The sequence below is a fragment of the Rattus norvegicus genome, chromosome 6 (genome assembly GCF_021556685.1).
Source record: "Rattus norvegicus strain SHRSP/BbbUtx chromosome 6, alternate assembly SHRSP_T2T, whole genome shotgun sequence".
NCBI classification, from domain to species: domain Eukaryota; kingdom Metazoa; phylum Chordata; class Mammalia; order Rodentia; family Muridae; genus Rattus; species Rattus norvegicus.
In genome coordinates this window covers 125,834,352-125,858,235 of record NC_141539.1, presented here as the reverse complement: position 1 = coordinate 125,858,235, position 23,884 = coordinate 125,834,352, and the positions used below count along the sequence as shown (strand labels likewise).

The 23,884-nt window shown below is 46.8% G+C and overlaps 1 protein-coding gene across 10 annotated transcripts in view; it reads left to right on the top strand.

The window, feature by feature from the left end:
* Positions 1-23,884, top strand: part of Ttc7b (tetratricopeptide repeat domain 7B) — a 212,798-nt gene that overhangs the window by 31,890 nt on the left and 157,024 nt on the right. For all 10 annotated transcript variants that reach the window (NM_001108719.3, NM_001401373.1, NM_001401371.1 and 7 more), the window contains 1 exon segment: positions 21,689-21,819. In NM_001108719.3, coding sequence (NP_001102189.2) covers positions 21,689-21,819 — 131 coding nt within the window.

Here is a 23,884-nt window from a genome sequence, read left to right as displayed (position 1 = left end):
CCCAGCCCAAGTATACCTCCCTGTCATCCAGATTCAGGACAAAGACTTGGATCCTTTCTCTCTGATTCTCTGGTTGCCTGCCCTCCTGCTGGTTCCTGTTGATTGGGATAAGTGGAGCATCTAGGTTTCATTTCTCTTGGGTTTGTGACTCAAGGGTGCTCCGTGAGTCTCGCTGGCGCTGGCAGGGTGGCACTCCCACCCTACAGAGTCACTACGATGCATGCGTTGCAACCACATGGAGCACAGCCTGTGAAGAGGGGTGGCCCACTGGGCAAATGCCCTTGACAGGCGTCCGCAGTGGTAACTCTTCTGAGCGAGAGTCCGCAAATACTACTACTACTCCCCGACAGGCAAAACAGGGAGGGGCTGGGTGGCTGCTCTGTGACAGGGTCACTGTGGTCTTCCTGGGGATGAGCAGTTTGGAAGAATGGAGGAGGTAGCGTGCATTGCAGAGAGTTCTCAAGGAGGAAGGTACATCTGTCTGACCTCAGGGTTTGGGAGATCCAGTGTCAGTCTGTTTGCAGAAACCTTTGCAACAATCGCAGCTCCCTCGGATTGGCCAGTGTGGAGAGTGACAGACCTGTGGGAATACACTCATCCTAGGAACTCTCTAGTATTATAGGGTTGTCACTCCCGCAAAGAAGCTGAGGCACCTGGCCAGTGCAGAGCCGAGATTCTAGGTGAGGCTCATGGATCCAGAATCTGTGATCCTGTAGTGTGCATAAGACCTGATGTCAGACACTCAGCTGTTTTATTCTGATTCTATTCTGTGACTTGTAAGAAATTTAATCCCTACAAAAGTATGGAGAACATCAAAGGAGACAAAGAGAAGATGCTTTGAAACATACAAATGCAGGTCAAGCGAAGGGTCTTTATGTAGTGTCACCTTAGTGTGCCAGGGCTTAGGAGCAGAGCAGCAGGTGACTCCGATGGCTGCCTCCTCATCCCTTCAGCATCTTCACATCTACGGATGAGTGAAGGCTTTGCCCTCTTGTACACTTCCCTGGGTTAAAGGTCTAACGGGGGCCAGGAGTGGTGCTTCCGGCTGTCCCTTCCCCACAGTGTAGACAAAGAGTATGTGTATTGTATACCCAGTGTGTAGACAAATGGAGAGGACGTGGACACTCCATTTCCCCAGAGGCATAGCATTGGCAATCCGTCAGTGTCCTCCCAGGTCCCCTGTGTACTTGCCATTCATGAGTTTGGGTTTTTCTATAAGAATGAAATTTTATAACATACTCTGCTCCATGACTCGTATATTTCCACCTTATGGGAGTGCTTGAACACCTTTCCCAACAATAGATGATTTTGGCAGTTTGGGGAGCTACCCAAGTTTTTTTTCCTTGTGTGGGCAAGGTGTCACTTAGGCCTCTACTTTGGACATGTCTCTTGTTTTAGCTTCTCACCATTATGACTAAGACAGTAGAGTGCACCCTCCTAGCAAGGCCTTTGTGTTTGTTCCTCATGGTTCCCATCATAACGTTCCCAGAAATAGGGAGTCTGTGTCAAAAGAGAGGGATTTCTAGATTGTTCTAGAACAGCTGGATTTGTGTTCAGATGTGAATTTGGATGCCCTCCTGGGCTCATGCATTGAAGGCTTGGGCCCCAGCTGGCGGAACTATGTTGGGAGAGAATGGAAAGTGGGCCTAACTGGGGGAATGCTCTGAAGGATACACCTTGGCCTTCCTCCTTGGCGTCATAGCTCAGAACAGGCCACACAACGGAACCAGGTGACCCTGAGCAAACCTCTGTTTCTGTGGCTGGAAGAAACCTCCCATCCTTGAAGCTGGTTTCCTCGGGTGTGTGACACAGCAACAAAAAGCTGACCGGCATGACCTGCGTGCCTGCCTTCCTTCACTGAGGGCTAGCCACCTCCACGTGGGCAGCCCTGTGTCACACACAAAGCATGCCTGTGCCACATTGCCTCAGTTATCTCTGTTGTGCAATCTCTGCAGAATACTCTGTGTAGCTTAGAAAACATTTTGTGTGTGTTTGTGTGAGTATGTGTGCTTATTTGTGTGCACATGGAGGTTGGAGGACAACTCAGAAGTTGATCCTCTCTGACATCATGTGGGGTCTGACAGACAGCATGTCTCAAGTTGTCAGGACCGTGTGCGAGCACCTTTACCCCCTGGGGCATCTCAGTGAGACGATTTTTTGTTCGTTTGTTCCTAACAAATTTATTGATATATAATTCACATATTTTTACCATAAAAATCTAACCATTAAAATAAATAATGCAGTTTTTAGTATATTTAGAGTTGTGTAACCATTACCAGATGATTTTAGAAAATTTTATCACCTGTCAGAAGAAACTTATACTCATTAGATATCAATTGACTCCCAGCCCACTCAGCACTCATAGTTAACTGCTATGTATTCTGTCTCTATGGATTTGTCTATTCCAGAAATTTTATATAAATTAAATTTATAATAAGTGTTTTGAGTCTTGTCTTCTTTCACTTAGCACGCTTTCAAGGTTCTTAGGTGTTAGAGTGTGTATCATTTTTTAATAGCTGAAAATCATGCTGCTGTAACCTACACAGATTTGGGGCAAGCATGCATTTTCAATGCTTGTGTTCCTACTGGAAAGTGCATGCTAGCATTACAGGGTCTTGGGATAGCTCTGAGCTTACCCTTGTGAGGAACCAACACTGTTTCCAAAGGGTTTGACCTGTGCAGAGACTGTTTCCTCCAGATCATTGTCGACCTTTGTTAATATCTGTCATTCAAACATTTTAAACCTATTTTGTAAATTATGGGTATATGTATGTGTCTGAGCGTGAGTTGTACGTGTGAGTGAGTGCAGTTCCCACAGAAGCCAGAAGAGGGCATCGGATCCTCTGGCACTGGAGTTGTATGAGGTTGTGGATGAGTGTTCTGGGAGTCACACGTGGTCTTCTGCAGGAGCACCACGCACACTTAACCACTGAGTCACCCCCTCCATCCCCTTCTGACACGACCATGATGTGAGATCATCCATATCCACTCTGAGTTTTGTCTGTGTCTCCCCAGTGACGGATGGCCCTGAGCACTTGTCACACTTTTTGCCATTTATTGTCTTTTTAAAGAGAGGTCTACTGAGGTTGTTGCTCCTCTGTTTTCTACTGAGCTGCAGTAGTTTTGTTTGTTTACATTTTTAGCTATAGATTATTTTGCCAAGGTATGGTCTGTAAATATCTCACCTCAGTCTGTGCTATCTTTAACTTTCTTTTTTCCTTTAAAAAATGATGTAATTGTGCTTTAATTATAACCTTTCGCCTCTCCCAGCTTCTCCCAGATCCCCACCTCTACCCACACAACTTCCTGTCCTTCCTTCCACTTAAAACAAACCAGACCATGGACCCCGGTTTGTGGTAGCCAGCGTCTCCTGAGCGTGAGGCCTGCCTTTAGGCACGACGAAGACACTCACTTCCATTCCCCTGAAGAAAACCGATTTCTCCTGTACCCGGTAGCTATCAGGTGCAGAGAGCCTTTGTTAGGAGTGAGCTTTTGTGTTCCCTCCCTCCCCTCCATGATGGGACTCTGATAGTTTCAGTGTGTGCAGGTCTTGTGTGTGCTGTGACATGTGTGTCAGACCTGTTGTGTCTGGTTGACACTGCCCTGGCCGTCTCTGCTGTTTCCTGGCTCTTAGAATCTTTTCCCTCCTCCTCTGCTTAGACCCCTTCACCCTGAGAGGGTGAGTTTCATAAAGACTTCCCCTTCAGGGCTAAGCACTCCAAAAGCTCTCACCCTCTGCACATCGTCCAGTTGTGGGTCTCCATATTAACTACCACGTACTACAAGAGGCTTCTCTGATGAGGGTGGGTGACCTCTGATCTGTGGAAGAGCAGCATGTTATTAGGGGTCATTTCGTTACTGTGCTTCTACAGCAGAGTAATAGTAATGGTTTTTCTCCAGCAGTGCCCCTTGAAATACAAAGGCTGAGTTTTTGTTGGCTTTGTATCTGGAAACCATTGCCTAATCAACACAGAGAAGACTTATTCCTTTCATTTATTGTACTAAGAGCTTTGTGATGTTAACTGGTAAACTTAGGACTCATAACTCCATTATGCGTTAACTTTTATTTGCTTTTATGAAGGCAAGGTCCAAATTTATTCTTTTGCGTGTGGAGTTCCTGTTGTTCTAGAGCCATTTGTTAAGGAGACAATTCTTCCACTAACTCGCCTCTCCACCCTTACTGTTGACTGTAAATGTGATCATCTCTAGACTGCTGGCCACTGAGTCTGTCCTTTCACTGCGAGCTCATTATCCCTGGGGCCTTGTAGTACTCTTTGAACTCGCAAAGTCTTTGGATCTCTTTTTCCTCCTCAAGATCATTTCAGCTCTTCTGAGTCCTTATAGTTCCATGTAAATTTTAAGACAGATTGTAAATTAGGGCAGGAAAATTTTGATCAGGGCACTGTTGAATCTGTAGGTATGTTTGGACAGTATTGTCATCTTCTAATCTATGAACATGGAATGCCTTCTTTCATTTAAAAATATTGTCTAGGTTTTTTTTTAAAGATAATTTTATATATGTGAGTACACTGTCGCTGTCTTCAGACACCCCAGAAGAGGGCATCAGATCTTATTACAGGTGGTTGTGAGCCACCATGTGGTTTCTAGGAATTGAACTCAGGACCTCTGGAAGAGCAGTTATCTTCTCCAGCCCTTGTCTAGATTATTTTGGGTATGTATGTCTTATATTCCCTTTAAACATTTTATTCTAAGTATTTAATTCTTTTAAATATTGCTCTCAGGATTGTTCCCTGGTTTCATTTTGTGATTGCTCAGTACCACTGAAAGCTGGTTTTCTTGTGTTTGTTTCATATTCCACAACCCAAATGAACCCATTAGCTCTAAAGGTTTCTTTTAAAGGTATATTTTTAGTGTTTCTGCATAATATTATGACATCTGCAAATACCTTCCTTTGTGCCGTTTCCGTTGCACGTCTGCACAGGCTGATACTTCCCTATGTTCTCATTAATGGTGGTGAGTGGACGTGACCAGAGCAGACAGCCCCGTGGTAGGGGAATTTTGATTAAGTCTGTGTTATTGAGTTTTCGTCTGTGACTTTCCCCCTCCCATGTGAAGGTCATGTAACTCGTGTGCCTCATCCTTTTAGTATGTTGATTGCCATGTGTCAGCTCAGTCCTGTATTCCTGGGATCCATCCCATTTGGCCATGGTATCTAATCATTTTCAGTGTACTGGGTTTGGGGTGTTGGTCTTGTTGAGGCTCTCTATATCTGTGTACATACAGGACACCTGTGGCCCCATGTGAAGGCTTGACTTTATCATGAGGATTGACGACAGAAGGTGATTTGAGAAGTGTTCCCTCCACTTCGGTTTTTGGTGCTTCTCCTTAGACATTCCTATGGATCTGGAGGTTTCTTTGTGGTTTTGGATTGCTGATTCCTCTCTTGCTGCCCTGTCACTTAGGCTTTCCTAGCCTTACCCACTCTCCACATTGTTCTGTATGTGACATGCATTGGCATTTCGGTGCTTGTTGTGGTGTTTTCTTTGTTTTGACTTTCTTTTGGAGACAGTTTCTTTCCATTGCCCAAACTTGCCTTGGGGATTGTCTTCCGGCCCCGCCTCCCGAATTGGAGGCTCAGTGATGTGCACACCTAGCTGTAGGCAGCAGACAGCCAGCTGTGTGCCCTCTTTTCAGTGGCAGGCTCTCCGAGCCAGTCAATAGTGACAAACAATCTTGGCTGTTTTTGGCTGGTTCCAGTTTCAGGATTGACAGCTTTGCAAGAACTCTGTGTTTCATCCTTCGGTGATGATTTGAACAGCGCTTTGCCCATGTTATAAAGCAGACTCAGTACACATCACAGTCAAGGCACACAGCACTTTCTGTACATGCAGTTGATTGACAGCGTCAGTCTAGTGGACAAATTCTACATCTTCTCTTGCCAGGAAACTGCCAACCATTGGCAAGTTTTAAGGATGAAAATTGCCTTGAGTGAATATATAAGTAGGAATGATCTTTCTGCACAGGGCAAGGCTAGCTAGGAAGGAAATAAAGAAGACTGTAGGAAGGAGGCTTGTGGAAGCTGTGAACTGACCCTTCCTCTGTGTTCTGCCTCTCAAGGCTCTCACTTCTACAGGCTGTTTCCCAGGGCTAATCAGTTGACTTGCGCCCGGCTTTGGCCACCAGAAGGCACTGCTGGAAGGCATGGGGTAGGATGAGAGAAAAGTCACAGTATGTCCAGCTCCTGACAAATGAAATGTCCTTCTCTGTTTAACTCCCACACAATGACCCCAGTTTCTGGGCCCTTTCAACTCCACCTCCTCTCCCTGGCCTTTCCAGCTTTTGTGATGGCAGCAGCTTCCTGCTGATGCTAGAATCCGGGGTGGGTGGGTAACCATGTCGCTTTTCTTCTTCATCTTTCATCTCTTATGCAGACAGTTCCAAGCATTAAATTCCTTTCATTTCAAAGACTAGCATGCTTCCTCTGTCCTCATTGGTCCTAACTGCTATAGTGAGACAGCCAAAGCCTAGATTCCAAGTATAGAGGCTGTACCAAGGCCAGGGCAGACACAGAACAGGGAGGTGTTTGAAAGAGAGGCTGCAGGCAGTGGGGTCAAGCCGTATGTGTGTAAGGGGCTGGTGAGGCAAGGGAAGAGGGAACCGGCGGGGAGCATCACAGGACGAGGTTTTCCTGCACCTTAAGGAAGCTATGGGGCTGGAGCTAAAGTGATGAATTCTGATCACCTAGGCGTGCTCTCCTGGGGATCTGCTTGGCCTACAGGGGTTTCTAGGGTACTAGTTTGTTGGTCAGGACTAAAGGATTCTCTGCAGATAAGGTGGAGCGCCACGGTGAAGGAGAAGAACAGGGCTGATCCTGGCGCTCCCAGGTGGGAACAGGGTTATGTGTAGGTAGGGTCCTCCGTGGAGCTCTGCTCTCGGGAAAGAGGTCTGAGTGACAGGAAACGTTCCCTCTGTGTGTTTCCTACTGTGGCAGGTGATGTCCACATATGATAAAGCCAGCAGCTAGACAGCAACCCGAGTGTCAGGACAAGTGAAGCTGAAATTAAAAATGGACCATGGAAAATCCACAGTAAAGTAAGAGTTTCCCTATGCTCCAAGCTTGGGTTCTCAGTGAGTTTTCTGCTAAACGTAGGCACACTTTTTTTTTCCTTCTAGAGTTGTGGACAGCTCCCAGATGGCCAGGCTGACCACATATCCTGCTGTGTCCTACCCACCCTCTTCTCCAGGCTGCCTGCCTACCCACTCACCTCTTCCCAGCCCACTCCCTAACTGGGTTTGCCTTCTTCCAATGTGGCGCTATTCTCTCGTCCCTTAGCTGGGTCCACCCTCAGTGACACAGTTGTTGCCTGCAGACCCTACCCGCCGTCCGCTGACCCCACCTCTAGTTATAGTTAGCACAGTGTGGCTTGTCATTCTGCTCTGGTTTAATTATTTCACTCCCGTCACTTGCCTTTCCATAGTTATGTGACTTCGTGTGATTAGCAAACACACGGGCACATGGTCCAGGCTGGACATTGACGCCGTGGCATGTCTACACTGCTTGCCTGGCCTCCTGTACTAGATCGGGGGTAGAGCTGCCTCACAGGCTGTCTGCACAAGACTGTTTGTTAAAGCCTTACCGGGCATGCAGGTGCACAACTGCTGAGGGGCCTATTCCGATAAAATTAAGTCAGAGGTGAGGGATCTTCAGTGTTTGAAATGCTGCCTATTTTGATGAATATAGATGTGGTCAAGGGCATGCTTTGAAGCACACTACCTTGTCTGTAGCTCCTCTCGTGCTGACACTCACCTTTGGGTCTATGGACTACCTCCAATCTGTTTGGCTGAAGAGCCTCTGTAATGTAAGGCAGTCAGGTCCCTCCTAGGATCTCCTAAGGGCCTGGAATCGCAGAGTCTGATGTGGGCTGTCACCTGGCCTGGCTCTTGTGTTTTGACTGATTGGATCCTGAGTGCAGGCCTTGCTTGGTCACAACCTCTCCTAGTCTCCTGTGGCTGCCAAACCATGTCTAGTGCTCATTTTCTTCCCCCAGATATTCATGATGCTTTGGAAATGAAGAAGAAAACACACACACCCATATTTGGAAAGCTCTGAGCTCTCTTGGGGGCGGGAGCAGAGCACAGACTGTTCTGTAGAAATCGAGGTGTTGCAGTGTGGCACAGGGTGTAGCTGTCCACAGTGGGCTGGGGAGAGTGCAGAGCAGGGGGAGCGGGAAGCAGAGTCCCACTTTAGCTGGATGTCTTGCCCTGTGCCTTGCCCAGCACCAATCAGAGGCGGTAACTTCTGTGCAGAGAGGCCTCAGGTTATGTAGGGACTGCTGGATATGTAGTACTAAATTATTGGTGATGATTACAGCTGGTAATCATCCTAAACATGTCCCAAGCACTTGCCCCTTATTCCCCGTGACCCCTGCTACCCGAGGGACAAGCATGGATAGGGTCCCCGTTTAAGAGAGCGGGTGGGGGTTGGAGATTTGGCTCAGTGGTAGAGCGCTTGCTAGGCAAGCGCAAGGCCCTGGGTTCGGTCCTCAGCTCCGAAAAAAAAAAGAAATGTTAAAGAGAGCGGGTGGGCAGATCATCACTTCACCTCCTCACTGTTGTGTCACCGCGAGATTGCACACCCTGAGTGACAGAGGTTGATCCTGGTTGCCTTGAGGTGATTTGAGCAGCAGCTCTTAGAACCAGTGTAGATCTGCAGGAGGTTATGGACAGACAGCCTTTACTAAACAGCACAACCAGCCCTCAGACGTTTTTGTTTAAGGATATCGCGGACACTCTGAAGTTCTGGACTCGTTAAAACTCTAGAACCCAGAACTATATAGCAAGATGATAAACCGAAAGCGGTGGCTTTCACATCTGTCAGGATCCGGACTTTTTGCAGGGGTCAGAGGTCGTTCTGCAGTAGGGGAGCAGCTGCCACCAGGGGTCGCAGGAACCCCGTCAAGATCCAGACGGGAACCACTTTAGCGCATGCGCAGTTGCTCCTTCCCAGGTGCATCTCACACCTAACTTTTTATTTTGTCATTTGTATATTAATACCTTACAGTCCCCACCCCGCCACAAGGCAGGGTGACATAGTGTCCCTACAGGCCGAGTTGGTATTTGCAGTCTCCGAGACTGGGGCCATTGCTTTTTTAAAGGGGAGTTCAGAGATGCAAGGAGAATACTGAGCTACTCGGGCTGCTTTGTTAACCGGAACTTAGTGAGGAGGGTCCGGGAACGCCCAACACTCTCTAGGAGGAAGCTCCACAGCCTGTCTTTGTTCAGCCCGGTCACACCCAGGCTTTTCAGCCTGTCTCAAGTGCCTGGGACTGCTTTAGCAAAGAGTGTACACAGCGACCTTTGAAAAGGGAAAGGAAGCATATGCCTGGGTATGAGAACATTAGCGGGAGCTGTGCCCTGATTCCTCCTGGGTGAAAGTGCTAGTAAGGATGCCCAATGCGGAAGCTCAAGGGTTGCTTGACAGGTTCTTTGAAGTGACAGAATCATGTCTCAAGCTTTAGGAATTGTGTTTGCAAATGAGCATGACCTTCTAGGTGAGATCTAGAACAAGACAGTTCTCTGATCTTTTGTGGTCTGTGTCCCAAGTAACTATTGAAGTAGAAAGCTCAGGAATCAGGGAAGGCCCTGCTAATACCCTCTGAGAGAGATCCCGGACACAACCCCCACCCCTACCCCCCCCCACCCCCGCTTATGCTTCTCTATTTCTAGAGAGGACAGGGGGAACCATAGAGGCCCCATTGTTTTTCTTTAAGAAGCCTCGTTCTGCATTTGAAGCTTTGGGATCACTTTGGATGGTGAGGGGGAAAAGTAGCTTTCTGGAGAACTCCATGTGTGGTGGGTACTGATGTCAGAAGTAGGTCACTGCAGAGCTCCTGTGTGCCAATTTTGCTATGGTGGAAGGGAAGCTCAGACTGTGAGGAATAGGACTTGTGTGTGGTGGGTGGGGGATGCTGTCTGGCCTTGTTGGTATGGAGAGCTGCTAGCAAACTGTACATCTTTGATCTCCCCCACCCTTTCTGCTCTAGAGGTCATGGCTGTGCTATGGTAGGAGGTCGCATGCTGTATGGAATGGGCCAGGCATCTCGGATTGCTGGCCAGGGCTTCCTGTTTATATTTAGATGCTGTAAGAAGAGCATAGGCCTTTTACTGCTGTTGACCCACATTCATATTTTATGTTGTTTGTGTTGGTCGACTCTCATTGGTTTTCCTTTTGGAGGCAGTAGGAATTCAGAGACTCCTTAGAAGGCTTTAAGACAGTGCTTTAAGTGACAGTCTGCAGAGGTGTCTATTCTGAATCATTTTTTAAACTTTAAAAGTTATATATGTTTGTTTATTTAGTGTCTGTGTGTACATGTGGAGTGTGGAAGACAGAGGGCGGTTTGCAGGAGTCGGTTCTCTCCTTCCACCATAGAGATTCCAGGGATCAAGCTCAGGTTACAAGGTTAGGCTTAGGTGCCTTGGCTGGTTGGCCATCTTACCTGCCTGTCCTGTCCCCAAGTCTTCAGGGACACTATGTCTGCTGCTGCCTTTTTTTTTTTTTTTTTTTTTTTTTTTTTTTTTTTTTTTACATTATTTGAAGACTAGCTTCTTTATTCTATACAAGTGGCTCTTCTGAGAAGTCCATCCCAGCTCCACACCTAGTTGCTGCCCACTGGGGTTTCATACAGTGAGGCAAGGACAGTTGCTTATGTCCCCTGATCACTGTCACCCTTGCTTTAGTAGGCTGGGACAAGGGTTCCATTTGTACTGCAGAGTCCTAGTGGGATGTGTCTTCTCTTCTCTGGGAGCAAATGAGCCAAGACCACAGTGATAGGGACAGGGCATCATCACACTCGGGATAGAGTCTGAGGCTGTGCTGGTGGGGATTAACTCTGAGGAACTGGAATGCGGGTGACGGTTGCTTTCTGTTTGAGGCTTTCCTGTATTTTTAGATCTCTCTTACAGGAAAAAAAAAAAAAAAAGGAAGAGAATTGTCATTGGTACCAGGAAGATGCCTGCTAATGAGGGTGGTGACTATTGGCTCAGTGTTTCTGTATGCCAGGCCCTGGCACTGTCACTGGCACAGTCACTCTGCACGTTTTCGTGACAAGGAGAAAGAGGCTCCAAGATGTTAGACAGCATGCTCCTGACTCACAGGGCGATCGTGCTTAGAAGCAAGGGTTCAAAGCCAGATGTCTGCTCAGAGTCCCATCTGCCCCTACACCTCCTCTTCTACTTGAGAATTCTTCCAGAAGATTATGGTTAGGCAGGTGTGATGTTTTTCAAACAAAACTTAAGAACAAAGCACAACAGTTACCCACATGATCCACTAGTTCCAGGCCTTTCTGTGCAGCCAAGAAAACTAAAGCATAGGCTCTTAGGAGAGGGTGCCATGAAGGCTTGTGGCAGACTCCTCAACTATACAAGAAGTGGGAAACCTCCAGAATTCATTCATCTATTAATGGATTTTTAAAAATGAAGCATTTCCTCCCAGTGGAATATTATTTGGCAATCATAAGGAATAAAGTTTTGAAATACAGAATAGTAGCCATACAATATCATACCAAATGCAGCTTGTGAGCAGCTAATCTTATGCCTGTGCACTTCTTCAATTTAAAAAGCAAGAAAGCTCAACTACTTGCTAAATAATTGTAAACCTAGAAAACATTTTATAAATCTAGCCAGGCACAGAAGATCGCATCCTATACGATTCTGTCCTATGAACTGCGGAGAAACGGCCAATCTATGGAGGCAGAGACTGAGTGAGTGGGCTCCAGGGTCTGAGGAAAGGGGTAGCCCGGGAAAGGGCTGCTGATGGGGCTTCCTTCAGGAGTGATGATAAGGCCCTGGGGTTAGCTGTTCCACTGAGCTATACGCTAACTAATAATAATTGTGTAGTATTGCAGTATTCAGTAAAGCTTTGCTTAAAAATAGATAAAATCAGAGAAAATTCATATAATTCTCACACTTGGAGTCTTTCCAGCTACTGTTACCTAAAGGCAATAGTGATAAAGTAATAAGCATCAGGCGTGTTGATTTACATACAGGCTCTTGGGGACTTACCACGTGCCAGGCACTGTTTTCATCACATCTTTAGCTTTGCTCCTCTCCTCTCCTCTCCTCTCCTCTCCTCTCCTCTCCTCTCCTCTCCTCTCCTCTCCTCTCCTCTCCTCTCCTCTCCTCTCCTCTCCTCTCCTCTTCTCTCTCCTTCCTTTCTCTTCTCTTCCTTTCCTTTCCTTTTCTTTTCTTTCCTTTTCAAGACAAGGTTTCTCTGTGTAGCCCTGTCTGTCACGGATCTGGCTCTGTACACCAGACTGGCCTTGAACTCACAGCAAGCTGTCTGCCTCTGCCTCCCATTTAGCATTCAGCCATGTATAATGGTCAAAGAAGCGTGGCTTCACAACCCGCATTCTTGGCTATCATAGCTGTAGGCTAAGGCACGGTGACATTACAGGGTGTAATGAAAACCACAGCTGTGGACCCCGACTGGCTGGCTGGATCCCAGCTCTGCCCTTTTTTGCATCATCATAGGTGAGTTACTTAACAGCCCCAGGTCCAGTCCTCTGTCATGAAGCTCTCAGGTAATTGGTGAGTAGCTTTCAACACCTGTTATGTTTGCTATGTGTTAAATACATGTTGATATGTGGTTATTAACTGGAGTCGTTAAAGCATGCATTCGAATCACAAGCTCTCATTTCATGAGTATTTCAGGTTGAATTAGCATCTCATTTGCGTGCAGAATTATAGAGTGAGAGGAAATAATCACTGAAAGTGTTTACTCTAGCAGGTAAATGTCAGTCCAGGATTGGCTTCACTTCTGAGGGTGTGTGTGTGTGTGTGTGTGTGTGTGTGTGTGTGTGTGTGTGCGCGCGCCTATGTGTGTATACATGTATTTAACTCCTAAGAAGGATATGCTGAGTCTAGAAGTAATTCGTGGTGGGCCCCCATAGGGGCCAGCCATGGCTTTTATGCAGGAGCCACTTAAAGTCACAAAAGTTGTGGGTTTACAGAAGCTCATGGGAGGCCTGGAGCTGCGTCCCTCCTTCAGCTCCAGCACTGGGTGTCTCCCTTGGCATCCCCTCTCTCTAAGCCCTGCACACCTCATCCTCCAGTAGATTGTACACACCTGAAACCTGTGGGGATCCTTGAGAGTATAAACACATCTCACAAGTTCAGCAACCCCAGGCTGCCTTTACTGTCGCTCTGTGTTGTGGGTCCTGGACTCTTCCTGAGTCTCCCTTTAGCTTTGGAACTTGAGATCTTAAGCTTTGTCTTACTGCCTTTGAAGCCTACACCACAGTGCTAGGTTATCAGAGATGTGAGATTATATTGAAGTTAGTACGTCCAGTTACAGCCTCTCCCATAGCCCTGTTCCAGCAAGCCTCAGGATGTGCTTTTCCTGTGTCTGACTTCCGGAGCCGTGGTTAAGATAAATGGGAAAACAATGGCAGTTCTTTGGTCTACAGGGCCTCATGTAACACCGACAGCTTTGTCACATTGTAGAGTTGTGAGAAGTTCTCACCCTGTTCATTTCCGTGTGATTTTTTTTTTTTTTTTTTTTTTAAGAATCAAAATGTCACTGGGCCGTAGTGGCACTTGCCTTTAATCCCAGCACTTGGGAGGCAGAGGAAGGTGGATCTCTGTGAGTTCGAGGCCAGCCTGGTCTACAGAGAGAGTTCAAGGACAGCCAGGACTACACAGAGAAACCCTGTCTCAAAAAAGTAAAAAAACAAACCAAAACAAAACAAAACCGAAACAAACAGAATCAAAACACCTGTCTGGCTTTTCCTTTCTGTAGCATGAGTTAGTGTCTTAATAGCTCATAGAACAGACAAATACTAGGAGGCCTGGTGGTCCTGGGATTGCCCAAGGTAGGGCAACTCTTGATGTGAGAGAAAATCAGCTCTGGACTTTGGTTTATAAGATTCCATTTGAAACATTTTCATTGCCTTGCTGGGGTTAGACACTGAATTCACGCTGTTAGCAGCTCTGTAAAAGATATTATCAGAGGGTTGTGTAGTCACAGGGATCAAGGGCCAAAGCATGGCGGCTTTATCATTGATTAGCTACAAAGTCCTAAACCTAATCATGTCTACAGGGTCTTTGAGCATCATCTTTGAAGGTTGGCTGTAGGGATCAGAAACTGCACATCAAACCCAGGCACAGTGCTAGGTTCTGAGAAGCCTATCTAAATGAACCTTGATTAGTATGGTCCAGTCTTGTACCCAGAGAATACTGAGGGCTCTCAGATGTAGCCAGGCATGGAAGAATTCTGTAGTCCTGCCTCAGTGGAACAGTACAGAGGCTGGGCATGTTATGGAGGGCTCCCAGCCTGCTTCTCAGCTGTCCAGCGTCCTGTCCCACAGTGCCCTCCTCATGGTCTTATGGCCCCTAGTAGTACTCAGCTTTCAACATTTTTACCCTGGACAGCCTGGGAATGGGGTGACTGCAGAGCAGGGCTCTGTTTCAACACCTAGGCTGTCTTGCAGTGTCCACTTTTGACTCCTGCACAGCATATGGGCAAGTCACTTCCAAGACTTTCTTTCTCCCTATGTTTAGGATACAGATAGTACCTACTGGGTGTCAGTAAATAGCTAGTGTGTGTGGATGAGCTGTGAGAGCAAGGGGTGTGCGATCCAAATGATTTTATCATTATTAGTTCATTGGAAATGTGCTAGCCTTCACAGAAGGAACTGCCAGATTCTAATCCCCCTGTGGAAACTTTATCCGGCAGCAGGGAGATGGACCGTAGGCCGGGTGTGTGGATATTCTGCATTTTTGAAACAACAATGTGGTCAGCCACATTTATTACTTTAAACCTTTCGTTGGTTGTCAAATAGCATTTTGATATGGCTTACTGTGGCTTGAGTGTGTCTCTAAAAAGGTCTGTGTGCTGTTTCCCAGGGCATAATGTTAATAGAACCTTAAAAGGTGGGGGCCAGAGGAAAATGATTAGATCTCTGGGCAGCATCCCTGGAAGGTGCTGATGTAGATCTTAGGGGACCGTAGTTTCTGTAAGAGTGGGTTGTTAAATAGAATTCACTCGTTCCTGCTTGGTTCTTGTCCCACCATGACATTTTCTTCTTGCACATGCTCCCATCATGACTCCGAACACCTCATTGTGATGTAGTTAGAAGTACATCTCATCAGAGCCAGACAACATTTCTGTACAGCGCCTGGTGTCTGACACCACCCTGTAGCCATAGAGAGCTTGCACACTAAGTTTTTACCCCTTGGCATAGAGAGGGAGACACTACAGAGATCTGAGGTGTTAGCTATTGAGCACGTCTGGATTCTATTGTTATTTTTTTATTGTGTAGTCTCTAGGAGGGAAAAAGAAAGTCACTAAAACACTTCTGAGACACACTTTTAAATAGACAAGGCCATCTCGGATTTTAATGGGAGCCAATTTGGGCCTTGACCTCAGGACTTTGCCTCTCAGACAGTGTTGATGTGATCCTGGGCTTGAAAATTTATGTGCCAGTTCAGAGGGCCAGCTTTGACAGAGAAGTAAATATTCTGGGACTGAGTTGTGCAGAAGTGGATTTGGTATCCTAAGTCAGGATTCTGCCCGTGCTCTGATACATGGCCCCTGGCATGTAAAATGAAAGACATAGTGTTGGGGTAGAGAGAAATAACAGTTAGTCTAACACTAGGAGGGGCCTTCTGCCCAAGACTCATTACTGTGAACTCACTTGTAACTCTCCCTTAAATGTTACACACTTAGGGGGTCCAAAGCTCTGTACCTAGTTTGCTGTGGAGGGTAGATTGTATAGCAGTTTAAACACCCTTACTAGCCATACATGAATGTGGATTGTAGACCCAGAATGCTGGGCTCTGGCTTTTTAGAACCTAGTAAAATACAAGGATAATCAAGTTGTGTTGAACAGACTTGACAGTTCTTTGATTCAGGGGCCTTGGCATGACTGTGAATCCCTTGGTCATAGCCATGGCATTAGTGGGCAGAGTCCTGCCTGCAGGAACGCAGTGTCAACCAGTGGAGCCATTTGTCGTCGTTGCTGCTGACCTTTTGACGTACTCTGGAGGATTAGTTTTCCTTGCATTAAACTCCTGGTTGCTTCTTATCCAAGAAGAGAGCAGACAATAAAAGAGTCTTTTTTACTCCTGGTGGTTTTACATTTTGTTCTAGTGAATGTTTAAGAACATTAGGAAGCTGCATCCAAGCACTTGCTTTTATGTAGTTCTGGAGCTGTTATGATAAATGAGGAGTGTATTCCCTCTTTTTTTTTAAAATCACATGTTGTCTTAATAAAGTGTTAAGCAGTCAGGGCAGAGGTTATAGTGGAAGAGGCCATGTGATAATTTGGGATATGAGTAAATACTAAAATCTAGACTTTACAGAACATTAAATAAAGTGTTAGAATCATATTCTTTGTATTTAAAAAGCTCAACAGAGACATGAAAGATAAAAAATAGACTCATCAATTCTTCCAGGTGAAATTGATCAAATTTGAGATAAAAAGTATAGTAGACGTGATGTATGCAAAGTAGATATTGCAAAAGAAAATATTAGTGAATTTGAAGACAGAGCAATAGAAATTATCTAAAATTAAAGAGAGGAATTTTTTTGGTCATCATCATCATCATCATCATTATTATTTTTAGTAGTAGTAGCAGTATATGAGTACACTGTAGGTGCTGTCTTCAGACACACCAGAAGAAGGAGTCAGATCTCATTACAGATGGTTGTGAGCCACCATGTGGTTGCTGGGATTTGAACTCAGGACCTCTGGAAGAGCAGTCAGTGCTCTTAACCGCTGAGCCACCTCTCCAGCCCTAGGGGAATTCTTTTAGGTGGAAAGAAGATACAGTATAGTTCTTGTCCTGCTTAGCAACCAAGAAGGGACAATTGAGAGATAGACCAGATTGTCCCGTGGGCATGTCTGTATGGGGTTGTTGTGATTGTGAATTGATGTAGCCTGGCCCAGCCCACTCTGGGTATCACTGTACCCCAGGCAGGTGGTACTAGGCTATATGAGAAGGAGCAAATAAACCAGCAGCACTCCTCCATAATCTCACTTCAAGTTCCTGCTTGAGTCCCTGACCTCCCTCAATGAATGGTTGTGCATGGAGGCATAGGTCAAGTAAACACGTTGCTCTCTTACGTTGTTTTTCATCACAGTGCTTTTTTAGCAGCAAAGAGGTAAACTAGAATGTATCTAAACCATATGATAATACTAGGTGATGTGATATATGTAATTAAAAAAACCTAGGGAAGGAAATAGGGAACATAATTTTTTTATCTTTGTGTATATGTAATCTGTATGTTGTCATGGTTGAGTGTACAGGCATGTGCTTACTACAGAGCACATGTAGAAGTTTGAGAACAACCTTGGATGTTGGTTCTTGTTTCCCCCTTATTTGAAGCTGGGTCTCTTGCTTTTCCACCGTGTAGCCCGGTGAGCTAGCCAGCAAGCCTTTGGGGATTCTCCTGTCTCCACTCTCCACCGCCCCATAGGAGCTGGGATTACAGGCAAGTGCTGTCACAGTTGCCTTTGTTTCTGTTCTGAACTCGGGATCGGGGCAAGTGCTTCACCCACTAAACCATCTCTGCAGCCAGCATAAACATTTTTAGAAGAAATAATGGCTAAACACTTTTTAGTTTTTACAAAACTATAAACACTCATTTCTAGGATTCTTGGTGAAGCTTAAGTACTTTATAATACAGACTGTTCACAGCCAGTGAGAAAGTTGTAAGACAGCCAGAAAAAGAGACCCATATAAGTGAACAAACAGAAGGGTGGGAAACCGGTTCTTGCCAGGAAACACGCAAGAGAGATTTCAGTGGAGCAGTATCTTTAGAGGAAGACTTGGAGGAAAAGGACGAACTGCCAACCTTGAATTCCCTTCCTAGTGGAATATCTCTAACAATGCAGATACAGCACATCCCAGGCTTAATGCAGCTAAGAGACCAGCAGTCTGGACCATACCCCAGGTACCTTAAAGGGATTACTGTGGGCAGAAGAAAAAGACCCTTAAGGAAGTCAATACAGATGAATGCTTAGCACAGAGAGCCTGACTGTATCACTGAAAAGAGGAAAGCACATTTCTTTAAAATATAACTGACCATTTAATAAAAATAACAATTACCCAAGCTAGGGTTTACGCCCTGCACGAAAGTAAAATGTATGCAGTTAGCAAATACTAGCTCTAACGGGGCAGGTGGAAGCGTGCAGTTGTAACAGTTGTTTACAGTATGTGAAGTTGTTTGAAGCAGATCATAACAGGTTAAAACCAGAAGCAACAAACAGCAGTTTTGCTAGCATGTTAGTAAGAGAAATAAACACTAGCCAAACAGAAGGCAGAAAAGAGCAAGAAAACAACACGGGTGTGTGTGACAGACACAGTTGCAGTAAATGTCATTGTGGGGATTTGTTTGTTAGGTTTTGTGGTTGTTGTTTTTAAAGATAGAGTTTCACTGTGCAGCCCTGGCTGGCTTCAAATGCGTGGCCTCCAGAGTACTGGAGGTCAGAGGTGCGTGTCACCGTGTTAGGCTAAATGTAAATGTTCCAAGTACTCAAACCAAAGAGCATCAGAGTGGAAAATAAGGAAGGTTTGAATGTTGGCTGCAGGAAGTATTTTAATCTACCGAGAAGTAGACTGAGAGGGCAAAGGAAGAGAAACCTGCTGTTCTTACACTGTATGAGAACTGGGGCGGCTGGACTAAAGTCTGCAAAGGTGGTGTTGAAACAAGGAAGTCAATCCATTCAGCGTAATAACAGCTCCAGTGGCAGAGCTTTGAGATATGTGGGGTGAAAGTTGATAAAACTTCAGAGAAGCTGTACAGTTAGTTATGCTGTGACACAGTAACCCTGTCTCAGTCAAGCGAAAACAGAAAGACAAATCCGTAAGTTCTAGAGAGAAGCCGGGAGACAGAGTGCAGATTAATACGAGAGAGATAACGCTGCATACCTGCCTGCCTGGCTAACTCCAGCCGTCAGCACCAGGGCTGGGCCTGAGGAGAGCAGCAGACGCCCACTCAGCCCTGTGGGCGGGTGTGCAGAGTGGTTCAGCCACCCTGGGAGCAGCCAGGCTCCTGATCTTAGTCAGAAGGCGAGGAGCAACATGGGGCCATTTCTTCCAAGGCTGTGACTTCAGCATAGTCTTGCACATCTTGGTAGTTATGAAATTAAATTAAAACTCATGTCTCCAAAGAAAAAAACCCTACACAAGCATGTTTACAACTTCTCCAGTAGCCAAAACTAAGCAGTCAAGCACACTGTTCAGTAGACAGATAGGTAAGTGCAGTATTGGTTAGCAAGAGAAGTGCAGTATTGGTGAGCTAGCAAACCCTGAGATGACATGGAGGGCCACTCAGTGTGCATTGCTGCTGGGGAGAACCAGGCTGTAGAGGCTGAGGACTGCCTGACTCCAACCGTATAATGTTCTGGATAAAGCAAAGCCCCAGAGACAGAAGCTTAGTGGTTTCCAGGGGGTCCGGGATGAATAGGTGGACAGTGGACATTTTTAGGGTGATACATGATGTCATGCATTTGTCACAGTTTATGTCTAATTTAGAGTAAGCCTTAGCACAGCTATAGGCTTTTATTAATGAAAAAGCAGGATCACAAGCCAGCCTCATCGTCATGAAGTACTGAGGGTGTACAGTTTATCTTGGTCCAACTTCTATGTACCATGTGTGTGCAGTGCCCACAGACGGTATCATATAACCGCAGACTAGGGCTCCAGATGCTTGTGAGCTGCCATGTGGGTGATGGGAGCTGAACCTGGGTCCTCTGGAAGAGCAGCCAGCGCTCTTAATTACTGAGCCATCCTTCCAGCCCTTTAATAAGCTCTGGCTGAGCTGCTGTGGTGCTACCACAGGGTACTGTGCTGACTGCTGGCTCCCTGTGAATAAAGGTGGCTCTCCTCTTTGTGTAGCCTGGAGCTCTCCTGTGGCTGCCTACGGCCTAGGGGCTTTTATTGTTTGCTGAGAGCAACCTGGATGACACCGTTTTTGTTTTTGTTTTTTTCCGAGAAGGTGCATATGAGGTTTCAGAATGTTTTTCCTGATGCTTCGTGTGTCTACTTCCCTCTGTACGGTGGATTTCACTTTGAATATTAGTACCTAATGTGTGTGTGTGTGTGTGTGTACATATGTATGTATGTATGTATATGCATACATATGTATGTATGTCATACATAATGACAAATGCCAGCCAGGAGACTAAAGACCCATTAACTGTCTGATTCAGGACAGTCACTTTCTGTATCATGGCAGGTCTCCGCTTCTTAGCTGTAAAAGAGAACTGATCTTTCTGGGCCCGTCCAGTTCCAGACTCCGACGGCTAAATGAGCCGGGTGTGTATCATACCATAGAGCACTCGAGGCAGCAGAAATCCTGTTGTGAAAATCTGCTACTCCATCCCCCTGTGTCTGTCCCTCTGCCTTTGGCGGGCAGAGACCGAGTCTGATTTCTCTGGGGTGAAGGTCAGTCGGCACTGGAGTCAAGAAGTGTATGCTTCTCCTCACCTCACGTTGTTGTCTCAGCCTTTCATGCTTTTGTACATCTCAGCCCTGAACTCTACCCTAGGAAGAGTTTGCCCACCTATGAGAAAAATACCTTCGGTGTTCTGGGTTTTCTCTTGGTCCAGAACTGAGACAACAGCCATGTGTTCTTCTAACTACCCCTAAGCTCATAGGCCCAAGTGTTGGTCCTGCTATAATAAGATTTCCCTAGTTTTTAAGTAATGCTCCCTCAGTGCATTGAAAACTTATCCCAAGGTATGACCCAATGACCTAAAGATTTCCACTAGTTGCTTCCTCCTAAAAGATTCCACGTCTTCCCCGTAGCACCACTCTTGGGGCCAAGCTTTTAAATAAAGGCCTTTGGGGATGTGTAAGATCTAAACTAGAGTTAAGAGACTTGCTTATTTTTAAAAATTGTTGAAAAGCATTGGGTATAGTTGTGTGAGGGTTTTGTATTAATCAGGACCTTCCTGGGACAGGGTCAGTTGGAGATAAGACATTTAGTTAGCCCCCCAGGGAGCTGCTGCATACTTTCCGTGGAGTCCGGAGTCCTGGGCACCTGAAGATCTAGTGGCATAGGCTTCAGTCAGACGCTGGCAGGCCCCACGCAAGAGAAGCCAGTGCTTCAGTTCAGGCAGGGAAAGACCATGGTTTTCTCTCTCCCAGCTGATTGGATGAGGCCTGTCCACTTAGGGAAGGCAGCCCAAGTATAAGTCTCATCGAGAAAAACCCCACAGACACACCCGGTGTGTGTCCAAATGTCCTTGCACCCTGTTGCCTGGTCATGCTGATATATAAAACTGACCACCATTACTCTTCAGGACTGAAAGAGCTCATGGTGAAGGCTCTCTCACGTTCCAGCTGAGTGTCAGGTAAAAAAGACTGCATGTGTTCTGAGTGGCCTCTTTCTACTGCAACTTTAGATGTTCCTTCTGGAGCTTCATTTTGGTATTCCATTTTGTCCTTAAAAGAGAAGACAGTCAGGGTGTGTGGTATCCCATGCCTTTAATTGAGAAGCAGAGAGAGAGGCAAGTGGGTCCTTGGTCTACTCAGGGAGTTCCAGACCAGCCAGTATTACATAGCGAGACACTGTCTCAATAAAAGGAGGGCAGAGTGGAGTATCCACTTCTCCAATAGCCTGGTACAGAGCAGATCATTTGTGGCCCTGTAGAGTGATACTCACAATTAAATCCCATGAAAACCAACTTGTTCAATTTCTGTGTATTTACTTTGCTCTTAGGACTTTGTTTAGAGAAGCTGCCTGTTTCATCCTCTACGAGTAATCTCCATGTGGACCGGGAGCAGGATGTCATCACCTGCTATGAGAAAGCTGGGGACATTGCACTCTTGTACCTGCAGGAGATAGAAAGGGTAAGTAAGAGCCACACGTTCATTCCAACTGATTGCACCGCCCCTTCCCCCATGTGCCCACAACCGATTGTGGGAGTTGTAGCCCAGAAGGAAGCCTCTGACTTCTTCGTCTGCCTCTGGGCACGAGCTCTGCTTGCGTTCCTGAGAGTGATAGAGAGAGTGGTCACAGCGTGGTATGGATGGAGGTAAGTGGGTCAGTGTGTATAGGGTAGGACAGTCTGGGCCGTCCACACCTTTACTGTTCTTGTTCTCCTGGGTTAAGCTTAATGCATCTTTGTGTGATCATCACACCAGCGATTCACCTGGGCCTTCGGTAGCCTCACCTTGATTGTATGGCAGAGGGGCTTTAACTAGTCTGTTAGGAGCAGGTTGTGTGTCCCCTGAGACGGTCTGCAGAGGCCCTCGCAGTCAAGTGTTTGGTCTGTGTCAGGGTCAGGAAAAGTGACAACTGACAAGAGTGTCATGGAAGCAGAAGCTGAGTGAGCAGAGTTGGCTTAAGGCTGGATAAGGTCAGAGATGACGTCAGGGATGAGGTCAGGGATGAGGTCAGAGATGAGGTCAGGGATGAGGTCAGAGATGAGATCAGAGATGAGGTCAGGGATGGGGTCAGGGATGGGGTCAGGGATAAGGTCAGGGATGAGGTCAGGGATGAGGTCAGAGATGAGGTCAGGGATGAGGTCAGAGATGAGGTCAGGGATGAGGTCAGGGATGGGGTCAGGGGTGAGGTCAGAGATGAGGTCAGAGATGAGGTCAGGAATGAAGCCAGGGATGAGGTCAGGGATGAGGTCAGGGATGAGGTCAGAGATGAGGTTAGGAATGAGGCCAGGAAGTGTCAGGGATGGGGTCAGGGATGGGGTCAGGGAGGGGGTCAGGGATGAGGTCAGAGATGAGGTCAGGGATGAGGTCAGAGATGAGGTCAGAGATGAGGTCAGGGATGGGGTCAGGGATGAGGTCAGGGATAAGGTTAGGAATGAGGCCAGGAAGTGTCAGGGATGGGGTCAGGAATGGGGTCAGGGATGAGGTCAGAGATGAGGTCAGGGATGAGGTCAGAGATGAGGTCAGGGATGGGGTCAGGGATGAGGTTAGGAATGAGGCCAGGAAGTGTCAGGGATGGGGTCAGGAATGGGGTCAGGGATGAGGTCAGAGATGAGGTCAGGGATGAGGTCAGGGATGAGGTCAGAGATGAGGTCAGGGATGGGGTCAGGGATGAGGTCAGGGATGAGGTCAGAGATGAGGTCAGGGATGAGGTCAGGATGGGGTCAGGGAGGGGGTCAGGGATGAGGTCAGAGATGAGGTCAGGGATGAGGTAGAGATGAGGTCAGGGATGGGATCAGGGATGGGATCAGGGATTGGGTCAGGGATGGGATCAGGGATGGGGTCAGGGAGGGGGTCAGGGATTGGATCAGGGATGGGATCAGGGATGGGATCAGGGAGAGGGTCATGGAGGGGGTCAGGGATGAGGCCAGGGATGGGGTCAGGGAGGGGTCAGGGATGAGGCCAGGGATGGGGTTAGGGATGGGGTCAGGGAGGGGATCAGGGAGGGGGTCAGGGATGAGGCCAGGGATGGGGTCAGGGATGAGGCCAGGGATGGGTTTAGGGATGGGGTCAGGGATGGGGTCAGAGATGAGGTCAGGGATGGGGTCAGGGATGGTGTCAGGGATGAGGTCAGGGATGGGGTCAGGGATGGGATCAGGGATGAGGCCAGGGATGGGGTTAGGAATGGGGTCAGGGAGGGGTCAGGGATGGAGTCAGGGATGGGGTCAGGGAGGGGTCAGGGATGGGATAGAGTCAGGGATTGGGTCAGGAATGGGGTCAGGTATAGATGGACGTCTTACCTGTTCAGAAGGATCTCTACTTTCCAAGGCTGCTCTTTAGAGTTTCTTCTCAGCTCAGTCTTAGTTTTTCCCATCTGTAAAAAGCTCATAAAAATAGTCCTATCTCATGAAGTGTATGTAAGACATTTATAAGGTCATGTGTATAAAGGCACTTAGTCTAGGTCTAAGAACATACTAGATTCTCGGTGTCAGTGGTTTGTAATGACAATAACTCCCAGTTTCTTCTGTAA